General features: G+C 46.8%; 1 protein-coding gene across 1 annotated transcript in view; it reads right to left on the minus strand.

Annotated features, from left to right (window-relative positions):
• The window catches only part of LOC147669022 (uncharacterized), an 80600-nt gene that overhangs the window by 53883 nt on the left and 2743 nt on the right, over window positions 1–23974 (minus strand). The window contains exon 2 of the mRNA XM_086948276.1: window positions 16229–17385. Within this exon, the coding sequence (XP_086804402.1) occupies window positions 16229–17354 (1126 nt within the window). The 5' untranslated portion in view covers window positions 17355–17385. The remainder of the gene's footprint in view (window positions 1–16228; window positions 17386–23974) is intronic.

Raw genomic sequence — 23974 nt, forward strand, 5'->3', positions numbered from 1 at the left:
GTTTCCTTCACTGGTTCAGGCAGAGTATGGGTACAGGGGAACCCCGCATGCAGTCAGTGAAGACGGCCCTTCTGACCCCGGAACCATGGGTAATGGACCAAAGTTTCAAATTTGCACAAATCAATGACACCACCCTCCTTAATGCCTGGGAGCAGGCCCACCGTGAGATGGACGACCCTCATCCCAGATACCCCCGTTTTCTCATCTCCAATGAGCTACTATACCGGCAGGCGAAGGAGGACGAACCCGAGCAACTGTTGGTGCTGGTATCTTACCGTGAGCAAATTCTCTTTTTCGCCCACACCCATCTAGTGGCTGGGCACACCGGGAGCGAAAAGACCACGCAGCTAATCTTACGTTTTTTTTACTGGCCCGGTATATATAAAGACGCTCAACGCTATTGCCAGGAGTGCACCATATGCCAAACCATGAACATGACACGACCACCGGCAGTACCTCTCCAACCGCTCCCCATTATAGGAAAACCTTTTGAACGAGTCGGTATGGACATCATTGGACCATTACCCAAAACCCGAAAGGGACACCAGTATGTACTAGTCCTGGTGGATTACGCCACGAGATTCCCCGAGGCCTTCCCCCTCACGGCTACCACGACGAAGCAAGTCGCGGACCGAATGATCGAACTATTCAGCCGTGTGGGATTCCCAAAGGAATTGCTAACGGATCAAGGGACGCCATTCGTATCCCGGTTGATGAAAGAAGTGTGCAAGTGTCTGGACGTACATCAAATCAGGACCTCCGCCTACCATCCGCAGACAGATGGCCTCGTAGAGCGCTATAATCGTACCTTGAAGACTACATTGAGGAAGATGATGGAAGTGAATGGGAGTGAATGGGACCAGATACTTCCGTTGGCCCTATATGTGATAAGAGGGCAACGCCAAAGCAGTCTCGGCGTATCCTCGTTTGAGCTTTTGTATGGGCGACAACCCCGCTCCCTGATGGAGATGACAAAGGAAGCGTGGGAGAACGAGGTTCCAGAAGAAACCTCCGCCACCCTGGAGTATGCCCAGAACCTGAAATCCAAATTAGGGAAACTCCGAGATCTGGCCTATGCGAACATGGGAAACAGTCAACAGAAACAAAAACTGTGCTACGATAAAGGCAAGAAGTGGAGACAGTTGAAGATAGGGGAGTGGGCTCTCGTATTGTTGCCCTCTTCCACTCAAAAGTTCCGTGCCAGTTGGACAGGACCTTTCCAAGTCGTACGTACCATTGGAAAAACCACCTATGAGCTGCAACTAGGGCCCCGAAAAACACAAACCTATCACATCAACTCCTTAAAAAAATGGTTGGGAGCTCCACCCGCCTCCGACGTAAGAGTCCTGACTGGCAGTAACACGTCGCCTTCCACTCACGACCAACTAAACATCAATGATGAGTTAACCCAAGCTCAAAGGAAGGATATTCAAAACGTCCTCCACCGGCATGAGGGACTGTTCTCAGACCAGCCCGGACTGACCAACCTGGCCGAACATCGAATAAACACTCCCCCCGGAAAAGTCATTAACATTAAACCATACAGAGTTCCCGAAGCCCGAAGACAGGCCATAAAGAAAGAAGTACAGGACATGTTGGGACTCGGGGTGATAAGACCGTCCACCAGCCAATGGTCGAGTCCGATCGTCATGATTCCAAAGCCGGACGGTAGTCGGCGTTTTTGTATGGACTTCCGAGCCCTCAATGAAATTTCGGAATTCGACGCATACCCGATTCCACGAGTGGATGAACTGATAGAACGCCTGGGAGAAGCCCGGTATATCACGACACTCGACCTTACAAAAGGCTATTGGCAGGTGCCATTACGGGAGGAGGACAAGAAAAAGACCGCATTCAGCACCCATGAAGGACATTACGAATTTACCGTCCTCCCGTTCGGGCTACACGGGGCTCCCGCCACCTTTCAGAGACTGATGAACGCCGTTCTCGCCCCTGTAGCTTCCATGGCATCCGCCTATTTAGACGATATAGTTATCCACAGCCAGACCTGGGAGGATCATCTACTCCACATCCATCTGGTGTTTCAGGAACTAGAGAAAGCAGGGCTAAGGGTAAACTCCAAGAAATCGAGACTGGCATACCAGAAGGTGAAGTACCTCGGTTATGTACTGGGGCATGGCATGATCGAGCCCCAGATTGAGAAAGTCAGGGCTATCGCGGACACCCCTTTCCCCTCCACCAGGAAAGAGATGAGGGCCTTCCTAGGTTTGGTGGGGTATTACAGACGGTTTATCCCCCTCTTTGCAGACATAGCCGCCCCCCTTACAGACGCCCTACGGCATACAGGGAAATCCAACACTCCCATTAAGCCCACGGAGAGTATGACCGATGCCTTCTCCCACCTAAAACGCATCATTACCACGACCCCTGTCCTCGCCTCCCCAGATTTTTCTGTCCCGTTTCTCCTCCATACTGATGCCTCCGAATACGGCATAGGCGCAGTTCTGTCACAGGTAGGCAAGGATGGGCTGGAGCACCCTGTAGTTTATGTCAGCCGGAAACTCTTCCCCAGAGAACTGAAATATGCTACCATCGAAAAGGAGTGTTTGGCTGTGCGTTGGGCTATTGAGAAACTGGCGTACTACCTCGAGGGTCGACCATTCCACCTGTACACTGACCACGCTCCCCTCTTATGGATGTCGAGGAACAAGTCCAACAATGCCAGGGTCATGCGCTGGTTCCTGGCGCTCCAGCCGTTTTCATTTACAGTGCACCATAAAAAAGGGTCAGAGAACATTAATGCGGACTTCCTATCCCGCCATCCGCTCCCCGATCGGGAGCGTCCTAGGAGGGAGGTGTGTAACGGGGTGTACAGACGGGGTCATCAGGATATCGATACGGGACTACCCATCAACGAGGGAACGAACCAGGGGAGGTCCGACTTAACCTTTGTTCCCTCCCCTCCCCTCTCTATGTCTCACCCACAGGAACCGGCAACAACGTGGACCGAGTCGGACACTATGGACTGGCCCTTTAACTGCGAGGAGAATACCGAGTGGGAGGAGTCAGCCTGGCAGCCCCGCCCATCAAAAGGAGAACCAGAAGCCTCACAGGTGTGCTTGTTCACCTGGAGGACGGAAGGCGAAAGAGGAAGGAGGACGGAGGTTCGGAAGGAGGAAGGATTCGGAAGGAGGAAGATCGAGGAGCAGAAGGAGAGAGCGCGAGACGACTCGGAAGACCTGGAGCCTCGAGGAGCGGGAGAGGAGGTGGAGAGTCGGACGACAGGAGACGAAAAGCGAGCAGAGTCGGCGCCTGCCCAGGACGGAGGAAAGCCAGGAGGCCACCGTTTCCACGAGCCGCCCAGCCACTCACCCAGGGGAGGTGCGTGGCTCCTCCAGGTACGTGATCGTTTCAGGGGCTGGGTAGGAGGGCAGCGTACTTTAGGTACAACCCCGAGGGACGTTTAGTTTAACGGGAGGCGGAAATCACCCTCACTGCCGTTCACGCGTTAAACAGAGCACCGGGAGTCCCCTCACTTACCCCCCCCTATTTGCACCGTGCACGAAGTTGTACAGCACCTGACACTTCTGTCTCTCTATCTTTCCCTCGGACTGGGTGATCGCTGGAGAGCCACTCCAACAGTCGGGACGGACTCGGAGGAGGAGGAGCCGCCTGTCCGAAGACCGGAAGGGACCAGGAAGAAGGAAAAGTCAGTACACAGACGTCGGAGTAGAAGCCGGTCACCACGAAAATACCCTGCCCATAAAAGCTGTACGGATCAACTGTTTGCCACATTAAAGCCTAAACTTCCAAGAGCACGCCTATTGCCTATCTCTCCTGCGCCGCCACCCGCTAACATTGTAACAGCATTATATACTAGTATCCCCAAATCTTGGGGGATTGCCGCCATACAGCATTTTTGGGAAATCGGAGACACCACTCTACTTGAGCATTTTGTAATGCTAACAGATTTGATTACTGTTGTTTTGGCTAACAATGACTTTATCCGGGGAGTAGTATGATTTTACAGCAAGTTGCAATAACTTAGCATGGCCAGATTATCAGGCACAATCTGTTTTAGGATTTCACCCGATGCACTTGGCTCTTCAAAGGGTATCCTTCAGGATCACAACGGTGTTCTTCTTGTTCTATCTGGTGGTGGTGACTTAACTGCTGAATTTCTTATCCCTATGTCATTGTTACAGTTGTGTAAGATACTTTCTATATCCTCTTGCAGCCTTGAAAAAGTCTCTATGACAAAACACGTGACGGCTGCGTGTCTGTAATGGATTTTACGTCTCAGACGCAAGAAAGGTGAATAATTGTGGAAACAATAAATCACAGCAAACATCTCTGACCCTGCAGTACTTCTTTACTGGCCACAAGGAATGGCCATTGGACCTCGCTGAGTGCTTCAGTATCCTCTGCTCATTTGGAAGCGAGGTGCTGACAGGATAGGCCTCTTTGCCTTAACGAGGGGGAGCAGCTGTCACTTATCACAGTTGCACATCACAAAGGCTCTGCAAGAGCACTCGCACAAAGGAGATATCACTGGTCTTTTGTGACTCTAGACTAGCTAGACCCAGGGCAAGGAGGAAGCGGATGCCTGACACGTCGGAAGCCTCTAGAAACTCCTACTAGTGGGCGCCAGGTATAAATATTGGACTCCAGACCGCAAAAGAATAAATAAGGTCCCAGTGCCACCTACTGTCCCTTCTGATACTTCATGCCAGTAAAAACAACTCTCAACAAAGTCTCACAAAATTATAGTATCAGAGACAATTTGCATCCATGACACCTAGTGACCCCTCCTAACATATCTCACCATTAAAATGAACTCTCAAGGAAGTTCCACAATGCTAAAGTGCAAGATGCTATCTTGCGAGTATACTGTGTCTTTCTATTGACAATGTTATTCTAAGCCTACATGGTGATTGTTTTGCCCATCTTATTCCAATATTATCTCATGCATATACTGTTATCTCAAGTTGATGCTGCTTCCTATCCTACCATGTGCCTATAGCAGTGACCCATCCTATGTGATGTCTAATAGTCTATGCTGATATTGATATACTACCTATGATGTGGGTGTGTAACTTGAATATATGCCGTCGAATATAAAGGATGTTTTAACAGACTGACCAATAAACTCCATCACAACCACCAGCTCCTAGATACCGTGGCCACTAAGAGCCCAGTGACATCAACAGGCCCACTGGCACTTTTCGGCATTCAAGGCCCCCTTATCCTCAAAGGGATCCTACCAGACTGCCTTGGTGACCTTCTTCACAAGCCTCTGACACTTGGATCCCATTCTTCCAAAGAAGTGCCCGCCAACCGTCCACTGAAGGCCCCAATGTTAGAATCAGGCGGCCATCTCAGCTGTTGGAGGCTGCCTCTTGACCACTATGCACACCTCTGAATGCTTCTCCTGAAGTCTAACTTTGGTTATCCCCAGAAACAACTTCTGAGTATCACTTCAACTCCGGGAGCGTGGAAAGATACGCCCCCAACTAATTTCTGCAAAACCTCTCCAAACACGCTGCTAAAAAGTACAAACACAAAATCCTTAAACACCCAGAGACACTAATAACAGACTACAATCCAACACACGGAAGTCTTAAAATGGACTTCATCTTCTACACTACGAAACCCACCAAAAGGAGAGAAAACGTCATTCAACACCTTCATGTAACTAATGCCACCAATGTCCCTTATGGATCTAAACAAACTATATCCCTATCCCAGAACTTTAGCGGAGATCTGTCCATCGCTATATATAGAAATGAGAACATCCTAATCCAAGCCACTGAACAAAATTATCTATTTTACACTTTCCGGCTCTCTGCGCCGCCATGCCATTCGCTCCCACCACCACCCCTCCACCCTCTCACATGCACGCCCTCATCTACTTGCTGAACCTTCTACTCCCAAACCCCCTCACACTGCCCCCCCACTACCTCCCCTACAGCCTCTCTGATCCCCAGACGCAATGAAGCTTCTGTTTCGATATCAAAACGACTTGCCCCCTCGGCATGGCACACTTCCACTGCCCAGCTTGACTTATCTATCCCACCGGAATCCTCTCAGTCCTCCAACCACAGCAAGCTGGATACTATATTAGCCCAGGAGCGGCCAGTGCAGGTAAGAGCGGTGGGGGGCCAGGGGGAATGCGACAGACGACGACAAGGGAAAATCAAATAAATCATTTCCTCCCTCATTGTCGTCTATTGAACATGCGCCCCCCCCCCCCCACCTGGCCCCACCGCTCTTATCTGCACGGGCCGCTCCTGCATTAGCCTCCGCCCCAAACTCTGCCGAGCGCCATCACACTCCACTGCCTACCACTGACCCAACCGCCACTCAACTGATCCCTACAACAGCCCAGCTTGAACTCACAATCAACACTATTCTGGATGAAATCTCATCACTACGTAAGAACGCAAAGATTACCTACTTCCTGCCCCAGCTTCACGCATCTATAGCGAACACTGATCCTGCCACAAACATACACTCTGATCCCCTATCCTTTACCCCTATGCAAACTATCCCCTACATCCATCACCAACTCAATCATAGATGCACCACGACTGAAATCACGCAACGGGAAGCTGAAATGCTGAGCAACACGTATGACAATGCCCCGAGCAAGCCTTGCCGCCGCAAGATCCCGGTCATCCATGGCACGAGTAGAACCCTGAACACCACTCGTCCTCCCAGGCGGCCTACCCAATTAACAACCATCCAACCCTGTCAGCCTGGTCCAAGATCACTACCTACGCGTTGCTGCATGCTACTAAACTGTCAGTCAGCAGTCAAGCATGCCACTCAAATAGCCAAAACCATCCTGGGACACAAAATTGACTTCTGCTTTCCAACTGAAACCCGGCTGAATGACCACTCATCCTCTTTATCAATTTCCTCAACCCACAGGGCTTCTCAATCATCTGTATGACCGCTAGGATCGTATTGGCGGTGGATTAACCATTATACACAAAACTATCTGTGCATAACTCCATTCCTCAACACAAAATACCCTACCTTTGAATATGTAGGAGTTCAACTCTTGTCCAAAGGCCCCAACTCTATCAAAATTTATGTCATCTATCACCGACCAGGTGAAAAATTACAAATCTTTGGAGGACTAAACAAACCTATTAACGCAAAACTCCCTTAAAGGCAGCTCAGATGTTCGACTAGGAGACCTGAACCTGCACTTGAACAATGCCGATGATCCAACAGTACAAGCCCTCTCCACCCTCCTGGAAGCAAACGATCTCACCCAACACTGCAATAAACAAACTCATACCAAGGGCTCTGCCCTTGATGCAATCATCTCTAAGCAGAACACCACATCCCTCGGTTCTATCCTACCCACCGACTGGACTCCCCACCACCTAATTCTTTTCAATCTCAATGCCATCCAACCAAAAGCCCACCCCCAAAGTACCCGGCACAAGCACTGAGCGAGGAACATACACTGAATCTCCCAGGCAGAGTTAGAAGCATTAGTCAGTTCCCAAATTCCAAGGTGATGATCTCACCGCCCACTACAACAGAAAAATGGGAGAACTCCTTGACATTGTACACCCTTTGAAACTCAAGAAATCAAGAAGTATCCCTTCCAGATCATGGTTTAACAACGACCTTAACAAAGAGCCAACAACACCGATTAGCTGAAAGAAACTGTAGACAACAACCCTTGTCAACACATCTTGCGATACCGGGAGCTAAACGCATAAAATACATAGAAAAACATCTTCAGAGAAGAATCCCCCTTCTTTTGAGCCCAACTTGACCCTTCTAGGAACCTAAAGACCTTCTCAACGTCATCAAACAGCAAACCTCCTCTTTCCATCAATACTTAATAAATGACTTTACCATGCGCTGCGAAGAGTTTGCAACATTCTTCTCTGAAAAAATATCTAACATTGAAATCTCTCTTGACCCACCCATCTCTGCGTCCTCCACCAAAGATGTCCCCCTTAGCAAAGAGGGTCTACCCACGGCCCCACCTCCAACTAATGGTCATCTCACCAAACTCACCCTATGCCAGTTGGACTGAATTTGACAATGTCCTTTAAGAAGAAGTGCTCAAATTACTCGCTTGCATGAAACCAACTTCGCACATTTCCGATCCCCTCCCTCCTGAGCGTGTCCAGAATCTCGTCACATCATATCTCGCCTGCATGGACCAAAATCATCAACTCCTCCTTATCGAGCAGCGCCATGCCAAACACCCTCAAACCCAGCCAAGTCACCCCCTCATCAAAACACACAGACGCCGACTAGAACACCCGTAACAATTACAGACCTATATTTATTCACATTTACCTTCAGAAGCAAGTCTCATCAAAGCATAAGAGTGCCTGAGGAACTTAGTAGTCCATACTTGGTACTTTTCAGACTTGATTATTGGAACTCTTTCCTGTCTGGCCTTCCCCGAGAAAATTAACATCACTGAGAGAAATGCTTCATACAGTTATCCACTTTGTGACAGGTCACAATATTTTTTAATCACATTTCTTCTATAGTTCGCATCCTACAATGGCTTCCAATTGAAGCAACAGAACAGTGAAACACTGAATGCATCACCCACAAAGTCCTCCACAACTCCACACCCTCCTACGTGGTTGAAAAACTCAAAATATCTGGATCTGAACAAGGATCGAGAATTCGTAAAGTCCTTCTGCTGGAACAAGCGACATTCAGGCAAGAACACTTTATAAAGCTCGCCTTCTCTGCCAGCGCTACAAGGATCTAGAGCTCCCTCCAACAACCACAAGTCTTGCCACAATTAAAAATGAACTCAAAATCCTCCTATTTGAGAGACGCTCTGAATAATAAATCTGTGGTCACTTTTCTGCATCTACTTTTCCAATGTATTCAGATATTAACTGTTGGAACTTTCTCCCCTGACGTGATCTGTGGGATTAGTCTTTTGCTTATCTGTTATTTAATGGCACATCTAATCTGCATTTTGGTCTTTCTTCTTTAGAAAAGTGCTTCAATGCCCTTCGGTCAAGATTGGAGAGAGGGCGAGAGAGGGCGAGAGAGAGAGGGAGAGAGAGAGAGAGAGAGGGAGAGAGAGAGAGAGAGAGGAGAGAGAGAGTGGAGAGAGAGAGAGGGAGAGAGAGAGAGAGAGAGAGACACTATGGTTTAAGTGAGTTTCAAATACTTTTTAAACATAAATTAAGATGTTAAAAACAATCCCAATAATAACTTCATTGTAACCTTTGTGTTTTAGATCCAAGACTGCCAGACAGCGCTAAAGACATCGTGGGGATATTAAGGAAGCATCAGTGGGAATACATTCCACCCATTCCTTACTATTGGATTTGTGGTTTGTAACTCACATCCGTCCCTCCCGCTGCCCAAAACCTTGTTTACTGTATTTTTCCACAAACACGCTTTTCTTTCTTTGAGGAAGCTTGCTGTTTACTTTTCTTCCTATGACTTTCAAAATGAGAGAATGTATGTGACAATTCTGCTGAGTATCCATACAAGAGGAGAAGGTGGAAGATTGTTTTCCTAGCACACAACAAAAAAATAAGCACTGGCAAAGCCAATTGGTCTTGCCTTGCAAACCTACTGACTTTGCAAATGACTTTTAGCAGCGTCCCACACCATCATTCAAAAAGAAATATCCTACTGCATTTTGCGGGGTTACAAAGAGTGGCACGTAGTTACTGAGGCCTACCCTTTGAATTTCAATCAAATGCGGTGGATATGATTAATGAAAATAGAATGCCGTGAACAGAGAGTTATTACTGTGCCATCAATAAGCTCCTTAGGTGCTGCACCTCAAAATGCTGATATAAATTTTTTTTTCTGAATGCAGGGAAAGGGAACTATTAGTCTGATAAGAAACTAGATATGGTTGCTCTCTGTTGCAGTGAATCCCAGCCCACAATCAGAGCCTGAGACGTCTCTCCCCAGTGTGAGGATGTTATTTTTGAAAAGTAGCTTGGTCACGCCGTCATACTTTATTTGACTATTTTCCTCAAGATACCACTTGCAAAGCGCCCAATAATTTCCAAATCCGCCCATGGGCTTGCCGTCTTTCAAGGTATTGGGTGTAAATGCCTGAGATGTCCTGATGGTTTTCTGCTTCAATATGGCCACCACGCAGGCAGCATCGAGGGCGCTGGCCTCGCAGGGCGTGAAGGTAATTTTTCGGCCCTCACACACCTTCTTCTCAGCAGGCACCAGGTGTGTGTGGGGGGGGTCTCCCCCCACTCAGGTGTGTAATTCATTTATTAATTCAGTGTTTTATATAGATCGAACATGACCCAAATGGGTATCAGAGTGCTTCACAATTCTATAGCATTGTACTTCTGACATTTGGTTTGATTAATCCTTTAAACAAACTACCAAGCACAATATTTCAATGTAAATGTAATGACCATTTCAATTGAAAATGTTTTGTCTATAATGGCAGTGTGCTACCACACCAAGTATACTCCACACTACGCCACTCAACTCCACACCAATCTATGCCACTCACTCCATGAAACAACACTCTACTCCATGCTCCTCGACTCCACACCACTTACCCCACTCCATCCACCCCACTCCAATCTATGATTTGATTTGATTTGATTTTGGGTTTTGTAGAGCGCACAGCTACCCTTGGGCATCCCAGCGCTAGTGATCACAGTCCTGGAGAAGCGGGGAAGTCATGGGGGGAGTACTCAGGGGAACAAAAGGGTCTTCAGTCTTTTCCTAAATCTGAGGTGGTTTTGTTCTTGCCTCAGAGAGAGTGGGAGGGCATTCCACAGTCTGGGGGCATTGTACGAAAACAGGCGACCACCTGATCTGGCCTTCCTGATTCTGGGAACTTTTGCAAGGGAGAGGGAGTTAGATCTAAGTTGTCTGATTGATTGTTGATGGGACACAAGTGGCCTGAGGATGGGGGGGCCTTCATTGTGCAGTATTCTATGGGCAATGCACAGGGTCTTGAAGTTGACCCGTTCCTTAACTGGCAGCCAGTGCAGACTTCTAAGGGCTGGCTTGGCCGAGTTCCTCGCTGCGGTTCCTGTAAGTATTCTAGCCGCCGCATTTTGTGCACATTGAAGTCTGTGGACTACAGAGACTGGGGCCCCCAGATATAGGACATTCCCATAGTCCAATCTAGAGTTCACCAGCCCCTGCATCAGGAGCTTCCTGGATTGCAGGGGGAGTAGATGGAGGATCTTTCGTGCCATCTTCATAAGGCCGAAGCACGTTCCAGCAGTTTTCCTCGCTTGCGTTTTAAAACTGAGATCCTGGTCCAGCCATATCCCTAGGCTTTTTACTTCGGATTTTGGGGATGGTGGAGATCCCATGCATGGTGGCCAGGGAAGGGGTGTGGGGATTTTGTTTGGGTTTCCCAGAAGGAGTATTTCTGACTTTTCCCCATTCAGTTTTAGCCGGGACTCGCACATCCATTGGTGCACTTTTTCCAGACAGCTGAATAGATTGGAGAGGGCGTTGTCTGATTGGTTGAGGGAAACGACAAGCTGCGTGTCATCGGCGTACATTATTGATTTAATCCCAAAAGGTTTTACAACATCCTCGAGGGGTGCCATGTACACGTTAAAAAGTGTGGGGCTCAAGGAGAATCCCTGAGGCACCCCACACTTGAGTGCCTGAGCCTTGGAGATGGAGTGTCCATCTGTCACTTGATAAGACCTGTCTTCAAGGAAGGATGAGATCCAAGCTAAAGCGGAGTCCGCCACTCCTATCAGTCCAAGACGGTGAATAAGGGTAGCGTGGTCCACCGTGTCGAAGGCGGCACTCAGGTCGAGGAGGATCACTGCCACTGATCCTCCAACGTCCAGTATGCCCCTAGCTTCTTCGACCACAGCTAACAGTGCGGTATCCGTCCCTTGTCCTGGTCTGAAACCTGTCTGGGTTTGGCGGAGGAGGTGGTTGGTCTCTAGGAACTCAGAAAGGTGTTGATTTGCTACTCTCTCGGCAATTTTGCTAATCGCCGGTAGCAGTGAGATCGGTCTAAAGTTTGATGGGTCTGTGGGGTCAAGATGCGGTTTTTTTATGAGAGCCTTCACAGTGGCTTTTTTCCAGTTTGCTGGGACTGTGCCATTTTTGAACGAGGCGTTGATCAGGTTGGTGAGAGGAGGGGCTATCGTGGAAGCAACTTGCTTCAGTTTACTGATCGGGGCTGGATCTGATGGGGCGCCGCTTTTAACTTTGTGCAGGACGTTGAGAAACGTTTCGGTGGTGATTTGGGGGAAGGAGAGCAACCTCGGGGTGTCTTGGGAGGCCGGGTGGTAAGGGCCTCTTAGTGCAGTTGGCGCCACCGGGAGGGAGTTCAGGATTTTTTCGATTTTTTTCGAAAATAATTCGGCCATCTGGTTGCATTTTGCGCCATCCAGGTCAAGTGGTGGTGGGGGTTCCTGTATTTTGGAGAGGAGTTTCACTATCCGATAGGTCTCTTTTGCGGAGTTGGTCGCGGCTGCTATTTGATCCTCAAAGTAGGAGGCCTGTGCCGTTTTTAAAGCGTTTTTGTAGAGCCTAATGTGGGCTTTGTATCCACTTCTGTCTTCTGTGTTCCAGTGCTTTCCCCATTGGCGTTCAAGCCTTTTGCCTTTCCGTCTTAATTCACGTAGTTCCTCAGTGAACCACGGTAGTTTGGAGGATTTCCTATTGGGAGGGAGGGCTTTAAGTGGCAGGACTGTATCGAGAGAGTCGCTAATCCATTTATGTAATTGAATTTCGGCTTTGGAGGGGTCGAGGTCGACTGTGGGTAGAGTGGAGGACAGAGAGCGTTACCATAGGATAGTGTCTAGTTTTTTCCATGGGCGTGACGGGGCCCGGGAGCGAGGAGTGTCCGAAATCTTCCCCGGAAGTTGGAATTTGAAAGGGACCAAGAAGTGGTCAGACCAGGGGAGAGGGAGAGGAGTTTGAGCAGAGAGTTTGGATAGGTTAGAGAAGATGGGATCTAGTAGGTGTCCTTTCATGATCTATCCAAACTCCACTCCAAATACCCCAAACCATCCCACTACAATTCACCCTATTCCAATCTATCCATTCCCAATTTACCCACTGCAATCTACTCCACTCTAACTCAATCTACCCCATCCCGCTCCAAACTACCCCAGTCCACCCCAATCTACCGCACTCATCTAAGATTTACCCCACTCTGCTCCAATATAACCCAGTCTACCTCACTCCACTTCAATCTACCCCATCCCACTCCAAACTACCCCACTCCAATCTACCCTACTACACTCAATCTAACCCAATCAACCCCACCACACTTCAATCTACCCCACTCCACCCCAATCTACCACACTCCACTCAGATTTACCCCAAGCTGCTCCAATATACCCCAGTCTACCCCACTCCACTTCAATTTACCCCAACTCTAATCTACTCCAATCTAACTGACTACCTCGCTCTACTTCAGTCCAATTTACCCAACTCCATTTTAATTTACCCCACTGCGATCTATCCAACTCATCTACACTCATACCACAATCTACCCACGCCAAACTGCCACAATCTACCCCACTCCAATCTACCATAATCTACTGTACTCCACTGTAATCTACCCCACTCCACCCAATCTATCCCTCCCCACTTCATCCAATCTACCCCACTCCATCCAATCCACCCCACTACAATCCACCCAATCTACCCCATTCCACTCCACCCTAATCTACCCCACAACACTCCACTCCAATCTATCCAATTCCACTCCACCCCACTCTACCCAAACCTACCTCATTCCAGTTGAATCAAATCCACTCCACCCTAATCCAATCTACCCTACCCCACTCCACGCCAAACTTACCTATCCCAATCTACCCCACTCAAATCTACTCTAATCAATTCCACCACACTCTACCCCACCGCAACCCAATCTACCCTTCACCACTCTATATAACTCCACTCTATTCTACTCCAGTCCAATGTACCGCAATCCAAACTACCCCAATATACTGCACTCTAATCTACTCCACTCCAGTCTTGCCCACTCTACTCCAATCTACCTCATTCCACCCCACTCTTTCCAAATCTATCCCACTCCAATCCACTCCACTCCACTCCACTCCACTCCACTCCACCTCAATCTACTCCACTTCACCCAAATCTACCTCAATTCAATCTATCCCATTTTACTCCAATCTACCCGCTTGCACTTTACCCCAATTTATCCCCCTTCTATCTACAACACCCAACGCCGTGCCACTAACTTTTAGCCATGCCGAACAGCAGTCACGCTGGGGTACATAATGGCTAAAACACGTTGCCAAAGCCAATAGCTTTCGGATAGGAGACACCGATTTGTTTTGCCAATGCTTGTTTTCAGTGGGTTTTTTTCTTCATCATATACACACGCAACAGTTCCCTGCAGCCAACTCCAAGCAGGCACAGGTGTTCAACGGTGCCTGGGCACAGCAGGGGATTCCCTAAAGGGCCTGGATTATGTTTTTTTCTTTATTCTTTTTAAGGGTTCCCGGATACTTTCTTGGGGTTCTCGGACCCTTGCAAACTTGTGTATCCTTATTGGACATCGATAGGGTTTCAGACCGAGCAGCTGATCTCCGAACATCACAAATGTCCACCAGGGTACAAGGCCAATTACTGAGCCTGCGCAGACACCTGCCTAAGGTTTGCGGACCTCAAGGGTCATGATGTGGAATCCAACCTCTGTCTCAAAATCAGCAATTTCTTTCTACATTTTAACATTAAGCAGCCCCTGTGCCAGGGAGAGACAGGATGGCACCACAGCTCTTTATGGCTTCTTTAGTATTTTTACAGGATGCGGGGAACAAGTCTCTTCATCATGTAATGGTTCAAGATGTAGCCAGCCAATCAGGGAGCTTCAGGTCCGCAGACCCAACTTTGGGTTTACGTATCCGAAATGGATGACGGGAGAAAAAGCTCTCTCATCCAATCGGATCCAATAGATTTTTACTTTTGGGTCCGCGAGTCCAGATGCACGGACCATTCATGGGCTAAAGGTCCAGCTAGATCTATCTTAAATGACTAGTGGCTTAATTTGAGGACCACAAAGGTTTTGTGCAGATTCATTGAACGGTACCAAAGTTATTATATGTATATATATAATTATATTACATGGGATTCTGTAATCCCTGTATAAATGTCAGTCTCTAATTTCTTTATAATCAGGAATTTGTGACGTACCAAGTCAGTGATTATGAAGAAAAGACGTCAGAACTCGGCTTTTAGAAGTTATTACAGTCGACTCCTGAGGGCACAATGCCTGCTGCCAGCTCCAGCAGCTGATGTGAAAAGAAGGTCAAGTCACGAAGCATAATTGAAGCAGCTGTTTACAGCAACAAACAGAACTTTGCTTTTATTACTTCTGCTGTATGTTACTAGCTTACTAGGAGAAGCAGAGGGAATATGTTTATTAGTTTCCTTAGATAAAGAAAGGATGGAATATTTCTGCATGTTTCTACATGTTACGAGCTACTGCCACTTTTTTTTTCAGTGGACTTTTATTGAACAGTTTGTAACATCTTTTTGGAAGAAATATCTAACAGTTTTGATGTTTACTTTTGCACAAGATGTTTAAAGTTCATTCTTCATGTTTGCAAACATGTTAGCTGCTGCATATGTAGGAGCTACGCATCAAGATCTTTTTATTAACGGTGATGGTGTGACCATGTATTATACGGGATAAAGTACCACCTGGTGCATATAATAAGATTATTGCAAGTCACCTCAGAGTTCCAAAACCTTTGTGTATCTGTCTATCATGAGGTGGTGTGCACTGCTGTAGAGGCCAAATACAGACTAGGATTTTTATATCAGGAACTGCAGACGACTGGGTCTTACCCAATGCAACTGTGCAACTGGAAACACAGTTCCCTCTCTAGACTGAGCATGTCTGCTATTCTCAATGAACACCACATCACTTGCATCTGACTATTACTTGTGATTCCGGCCAGTAATTCCTTTCATGAATTGCGCTATTTCCAGTACCTCAGCTGAAATAGGGACGGTCAAGGAAGGACGAGAGCTACTGGCCTATTTGTCTCATGCAGAGTCCCATAACCAGGCCTGTTTCTGCACAGGAAGGATGCATTCCTGTGTGGAAACAGAGGAGGAGAATGCAGGGAAACATCTGCACCCTGTGTACTCGTACTCTGGGGGTCAGTATCGCTCAGTGGGTTCCATCCAAACCATAATCCTCCCCTCAGAGACATTCTACAATCTGCCCATACACATTTTGAAGAGGTTACATCTGTTAGTATGCACTCCAAGAGTCCATTTATAGTGAAACACATACCTGGGGTAGCTTCGGACAGCAATAAATGTGCATTAGGGAATTCCTGCTTCAAGCATAGGTGTTGCTGTAGGCACTGGGTTTGTTGTGACCTCAACTCATCAAAGGACAATAGCCCAGACACTAAGGTTCCGTCTGATGACTTCCCATCAGGTGACACGGGTTGTAGGCACTGGTTCTCCTGGGGATCTTGGAAATGAAAACACATCAGTTCTTCTGCCAAGTGATCATCAGGTCCATTCCCATCTGGTAGCGGGGGTTCTATACGGTGGTTTTGCTGTGGTTCGTGTCCTTCAGGAAATAGTGGGTGTGGGCAGAGGTTCTGTTGCTGGTCCCAGCTATTACCAGACAATGGGGATGGTTCTTGCTTCAGGGGCTCATCTGGCTCCCACTCTTCTGGGATCGCCGTCTGTACGCTCTGGTCTTGCTGTAGTGTCTGCCCATCAACAAATTCTGAGTGAAGACACCGGTTTGCCTCCAGTGAGCTGCCTGGAGGATCTGTCAGAGGGCATTTGGATAGAGTACAAACCTGCTGTACTCCATTTCTATCTGGAAACCCAGGTTGCAAGCACTGGTCCTGGTGTGGGTGACGTAGATCAGGAAACATTGGCTGTAGACAAAGGTTTGGCTCCTCTGGACGCCCTTGAACATCAGTTGGCGAGGAGAGCGTACAGTCCTGCTTTGGTGCATGCTCATCATAACACACTGTCTGAAGACACAAGCTCGGTCCACCTGGCCTATCAGGATGAGGTGTCGCAGGAGACCGGCTAACAGCACAATCTCTAATACTTGCCGGACAGACCACCTCCAAAGACACTGTGCCATTATCTAGGGAACCTTGATCCTTTTCTATCCAGATTTTCTTAATCAGCCCAGCGACTCTAGAAGGTACGTCCTCCACAGTATTCATCAAGTTATCCAGTTTGGCTTCCAACTCCTCCAGCATGGATAGAAGGATAATGTGGGGCAGGTTCTCCGAAAGCGGTTCCAGGTCCTGGTCCCTCTGAGCATCATTTCGGGATCTTGAAGTTGAGACGTCATGGAGAGGTAAAGACGGGACTATGGCTCTTACAGATTCATGTGAACACTGCGCTGTCACTTTCTTTTCTGGAGCCCGTCTTCTGCCCATTCTGGTAAATTGATGTTCAAGTCTCAAGTGTCTGCAGAGGAGAGGAAAAGAGAAAAGACAACACGTTATCACAGGAGACTTAGGTCAAAATACTCCTGATCAGAGAAAATTGCGAATTTCTAAAACCTGAAAAAAATGGAATCATTAAAATTTCACAATACCCGCAACATAGTTCATATATTATGAAAGGCACGGATTTGAAATGTGTTTCCAACATTACGTCTGTTCCTGCTCAAATTGTACACTGTGCAACCACAAAAAGAGAATACAGTAACTGCCTTGCAGCAATGAAAGGTTTATAATACCCTGGCAGACAAGACTGCGCTATCATCCTCAATTGCACTGTACACCTCTCTTTTGCAGTATTCAGGTCAGTGACCGAAGCACGCGCCATCATACCAAACCTCCACAGGATCTACAAAACGCTTGTTATGTCATTGCATATATAGAGAGCTGGAGTTTCTTGGAACTGAATAAGAAATACATAAAAGAGGAGAAAACGAACCATAACGGGGAACAATCTAGTATGAATAGGCTTGAGGCTTGTGGGCTGTCAGATTTCTGGATGAAAGGAACTTGTACCAAAGTTGCATCCACCTGATCTGATCCTCTGTAATTTTGCAATAGCAAGTTAATTCAAGTGAGGAGATCTCTGCTTTTGTACGGGTGTATGCATTTCCACCTGGTTTACAATGAAGTGAGGGGCTAGACATCACAACCCTTTAGGGCTGAGGCAGTGGGTCTGAAAGTGGATTTGTTATTTCAATATAGGTGTGGCGCGTGCCCACCTCTGAAGATGATGTAGTACACAAGCTGCGTCGCTGTGAATTACTTGTAGTCTATGAATGGTGATATTGGGTATTCTTACATATACTCTGTTGGCATAAAGCGATCTAGGTAGGACTGCGGCCACCGCTATTGATTTTCTTGTCTAAAGTGGGAGGAGTGGGGTTAGTTTCTGAAGCAGTTTCAGCATAAATCTGCATTTAGATCCTACTGCTCCAGCCTGCTGGTTCTTGCTAAGATTGCTATCAATTATCACTCAGAGGCTTTTAACTGTGGGTTTAGGCTCCGGTAGCAATCTCATTTTTGTTGGAGAGTAAAGTTGTCTCCAAACGTTGGTCTTATTCTTTCAAATTACAATCTCAGTTTGGTCAATATTCAGTTTTAGCTGATTCAACCTCATCAAGTAATCATCAAATTGCATCATATTTTGAGACTTGAGTGGTGAGGCTGACATTCCATTGATAAGAATTATCTGAGAGCTGATGTATTTATAAAGCCTGGAACCTCTTGAAGACAGTTCTCTGGCCAATAGTTTTTGCAGGTTAAGGGAGCAGAGGTATTGCCCTAAAATTCTTGGTTATATCCGGGACTTCTCCCTGGTTTTTCAGTAACAAGAGCTCCACAGCATTTTGAAACGTGCTTGGAGCGATAGCTTGAGCTGCTGAATTGATGAAAACGCTCTGCAGGGGATTGCTCGAGACCTGGCTTTTAGATGGAGACACAGCACCCGCAGCGCCCAGATACCTTTGGGGTGTGCCTTATAAATGCTGATTGATTGATTGATGAGGTCAGAGATTCCATGACTGCTGGAGGGCAAAGGTCAGTTGGTGACCCAGATTTGACCTTGATCATTAAATTCATGAAGCCTGTTTATTTCTTCAAACAAGGATAAGGAGAGTAGAGCTATTTTCAGACTCAACTTCAGAATTACTGCTGCTGTATTCGTTTATACTATCTTTAAAGAATGTTTTTGTTAAGTATTTAGATTGTCACAGAATGCCTCAATAGGAGCCAGGGAAGTTCTCATTTCACCTGGGAGCGAATAATCATTCAGGATTTCAAAAAACTATCTTCATTTGCTTCTAAGATTTGTTTTGCCTATTAAGAGGACTTTGCATGAAGCGGGGTTGCCTTTATATTCCTCAAGCTCAATTTAAAATGTGATTTTGCTCTCTTCAGCATCACTTTCCCGGCAGTGTCGACGCAATGCAGGTTTTGCCTCCTTTAACTCTGGCTTGTACCAGGGCACTAGTCTGGTGCGGTTTATAACACGCTGTTGGATTTGAGGGTTGTGGGTCACTAGCATATCTGAGCCACAGAGAGGATTATTTTTCTTTGGAGAGAAAGTATTCAATTGATGGGAAGAGGGGGGAGGGGTTCGAAAGTGTTGATAACACTGGCTCTGTATTAATGTATCGCCATGTATGGTTTCATTTCCTGCTTGTGGATCAAGTTAGAAAAATCTACCGGAATACAAATGCTGATCAAATACTGATTGGACCATATGCAAGGAAGGATGATTATATTCAGTTACACCCAGATCAGATCTAAGGGATTTCGTTTTATGTGATCTTAGCATGTAATGTGTTGGTGTAAATTCAAAATCATTAAATCAGCAAATTCATTATCTTTAGGGACCAAGTTTTCGTCATCAACTCGAAACTTGAGAATGGAAAGCAGATCTACCCCTTCAGTTGGAGTAATTTGGGAGCGATGATGGTTACGGAGTGAAGAGTGGTCCAGCAGCCATCCACCTCACTCCAGTTGCGTACGCTTAGGCGGCCTGCGATGAGTGAGCAGAGGCGCTGGCAGGCAGCGAGGAGAGACGCGCTGCTAAGAAGAAGCAGAGCGGTAGCTTTGGCAAGAATAAGTCCTTGGGGCTTCTGCTCTCTGCCTCGAGACCCACGCAAACCTCGGGAGCGGGAGCGGACTCAGAGGACCCACTACATACAGACGCTGACCTGGCTGTTGGCAGTTTTCTCCCTGGCCGCCCTTATAATTTTGGGAAACTTGGCGACCGGTTGCAGCTCGTGGTGTGGAGCAGGGGAGTCCCGGAGGGGCCTGAAAAACTGTATTAATATGAGCGGCAGGGGGATCAAGAGAGGGAGCAAAGCCAAGAACGCCACGGAGCCTCGAGACAATGCTTCAATGGAGGGCGGCACCTGCAACAGCCGCACACGGCAAGAGGTTAGTGGCGCTAAAAAACTGCTTGTAAAACCCGGTGGAGCCGGGGCAGACGCAGGCGCAGGCAAAGAATGTACTAATACAATTGGCGTGCCCACACTAGCCAAATCTTCCAAGGGGCAAAAGTGCAGATTAAAGGACAGAGTAAAGGATTAAGCCATAACATTAGTGCAAACAATAACCCTCTGCCGAAAGTCTCCCCAGACCTGGACAAAACCCTGTCTAAAACTCTTGTACCCACATTAGCCCAGGACCCGGAGATTGACGTAGTACATGGGGGGCTGGAGGTATCGTCTCAAAATAACACTGTGGCTGCATCAGAACGAGTAGGTGGAGTGGAAGACTTTACTCACTCATCTCTCCCAGCCGACACCGACACTGACACTGACCAGGCAAGCCAACTGGGTCTAAACGGAACACACAAGGGAGATCCACTTGCACAGAGGTCTGAGAAGCCTGGAGCCCCACTAAGTACACCCGAGACCGGGATAATCAACTATATCCAGGCCCTGGAAGCAGCGGCTGGCTCTCAAGCACCCTGGACCCCGGATGTAGGGCCCGAACTTTTTTATTCTATCTCTGATGGTACCAGGACATCTTCAGATGAAGGGGGCCTTGGCTCAAGCGAAGGGGATGGCGACAGGGAGGAACAGGCTAAAGACACAGGGACAGTGCGCGCCAAAAAGGGAAGAAGCAAAAGAAAAAGAAGGAGCCAACTGAAGTGGGACTACTCAGACTCGCAAATGTCCTACCCCCTGGATGAAGACGAGGAGGCGCATCAGACTGACTGGGAAAAGGTAAAGAGACTGCCAGCCGCCATTGATTCATCCGAACCCTCTTTTGCTTCAATACTGGCGTCTATCAAAGAATTCCAAGAGGAGGTGCGGGCGGACAGCCAGGCAGCAAAGAGTGCAGCTAAGAAAGTGCAAGGTGGCCTCAGACGTCTAAATAAAACATGCACAGACATAAGTGATCGTGTTACAATGATAGAGGGGCGCATGGAATATCTGGAGACCGAGGTTAAGGCAGTCAAAAAGCAAAGCAAAGCCAACACCGCTTGCCTGGGAGATATAATGACAAAGATGGAGGAGCAGGAAAATTGCCAGCGAAGGAACAACCTACACCTGCTGGGCATTCCAGAAGGTAAAAAGGGGAAGGACCCCAGAAGGTTTATTGTGAAGCTCCTACAAGACTCTTTTCCTGACCAGCCTACCTGTGACTGGGACCGAGAGGTGCAGAGGGCCCACCACTTCCCCTTCAACCTAAGGAGACAGCGCAGCAGCGGAAACAGCGGCACAGAAAGTGGGCACCCAAATGTGTTTCTAGTTTATTTTGGAAACTTTTTACTAAAACAACTCATCTACGATCAAGCCAGTCCTAACTCCAAAAAAGGGGCTAATGGAATCAGATTCTTTGCTAAACCAGACTTCTGTCACCAGGCAGTGGAGCGAAGGTGGAGCCTAAGGCAACTGATCTCTCCGTTTCAGCAGGCAGGGGCAGAAGCCTATCTCATGAACCCTGCCAGGCTCAAAGTCATCTTTAGCGGGAACTCTCAGGTCTTCTTGTCCGAAATTAAAGCCGGCAAAGACCTTGACGAGATTAAATCTAAAAAAAGAAGTACCTAGATTAAAAGCATCAAGAGGAATGCTAAAGGAACTTGTCAAATATAGACGTTAACAAATATTAACATGAAATGTCTTTCTTTTTTCTCTAAAAATGTCGTACTAATCTTAGGAATAATTCAGATCACGGTTTTTGCATTTGCTTTTTCACCTTTCCACGTGCGAGATATATTTTATAAGGGGTACTTCTTCAGCGTAGCTGAAAATACTGGCCTCAGTCACACAGGGTGGCACTTAGCAGTTTTTTGACCCTATGATTAAAGAGGTGTGGCGGTGGCTGTACTTCACTCACGGCAGAGAAACACAGGGGTGTCCCAAAATATCCTATCAATTACTGCAAAGCTTAATGCAACAAAGTGCAACTTAATTGATCACACAAACATGAAATACCGATTATGAGAGAGGCAAGGTAGAACTAAAGAAATTTTGTTACAAGTTTGGTATAGTGTGGAGAAGTGTGGCTCACTGATTAGAGCGGCAGACCCTGATGCAGAGGTCTGGCCCGGGACCAGGGTTCAACTCCCGACGCGGCAGGGTCCTGAACTCAAAAAAATGTCCACGGACTCGATAATTCTCGCCTCGGTGCCTATTCTAATCATGGGGTCCCACGCTGCAACTCTGGGCAATAGCTGCTTAATCTCCACTATGGCGGCCCACCCGCTGCTTGATGCCTGGCTTTCACCTTGGGGATGCCCAGTAGGGGTTATCTCACAGGGAAAAGCCAGGACGGGTTCCCAAGGCAAGCGCCTTGATGCCTTCGGGTGATACGTGCGCTATATAAGTCGCAATACATTTACATTTACATTTATATCAGACCCAAACATTAGCTCGAGTTTTAAATAAACAGTCTATTGTCAATGTAGTAAAACATATTATGAATATTTATTACATATAGCTGTCTGGAAACAGTTTGCAATTTGTAATGTATTTAAAAAACATATGCTAATCAACATAAGTATACACGAACCACAAAATGTAATAATCAATCACTTGATACATAATTACATAGAGTACATAAAATGGTATAAAAAGATAAAAAAGAATCAGGAACAAACAAGTGTTGATGCGGCGTTTCGGCTTTTTGTGAATAAAACACCTTCTTCAGGACAGATTCTGCATTGTTAAAAAAACACAAAATTACCAAACCGTAATTGGTCACAGAGATTCCTTTTCTTTTTTAAAAAAAAAATAATACAATATGCTTAATCTAGTAAGCATTAATTACGAAGGGCGATTTTCTTTTCTTGATTTAGTGCTACAGTTATGCTCCTTCGTGTTCTTTTACCACCAACATACATTTTGTTCAATACCTTTTAATGCCTCTCTCTCTCTAACCTTATACTTGAGAAAGACTTAGATCTTCCATCTGTGCAAACCACTATTTATTCTAATGTGTTCACCATAATTCCAATATGGTACGTCCCTCAATGTTAAAAACAGGGGGGATGTGTTAGACTCAGTCATGTACTGGAGGTGTTGCGCTATTTCTTAATTCTTTATTTGATAGGAGCAATTTTTTATGTCCCGGTTGAATAGCGTGAGATGTGGTCTCAATACCAGAGAGGACTGGGAGCGTATTATTCAATACGATGAAGCATCATAGACAATAGTTGTGAGGAAACACAGTGGGGGTATTTTTTAATCAACCGTAAGAAATTTGGAAATGAACCTCCCACGTAGAAGGAAACAATCTATCGACGGTTTTCTCTTAGCAGATATAGACATTCACACGATGGCTCATTAATATGGTGTGTATTTTCAACTATTAGGCATCTCTTTGTGATGCCGGTATGCTAGTACAGTTGCTCGTTTTGCATCAGGTTGAATGACCTCCATTCTGTATTAACAATAGCTATAGCCAGCAGCTGAGAGCATTTGTATGAGGCTGCTAACATAACACATTGAAAATTGCATAGGAGGTCAATTAACGGCCTCTATCATTCACTACGTAATAACCGAGTTGGCAGTTTGCGGTAACATAGGGATCTAATTGAAAGACTTGTAATTAGGATCAGAATCGAAATTTGC

The sequence above is a fragment of the Lissotriton vulgaris genome, unplaced genomic scaffold, assembly GCF_964263255.1.
Source record: "Lissotriton vulgaris unplaced genomic scaffold, aLisVul1.2 SCAFFOLD_2865, whole genome shotgun sequence".
Classification (NCBI taxonomy): domain Eukaryota; kingdom Metazoa; phylum Chordata; class Amphibia; order Caudata; family Salamandridae; genus Lissotriton; species Lissotriton vulgaris.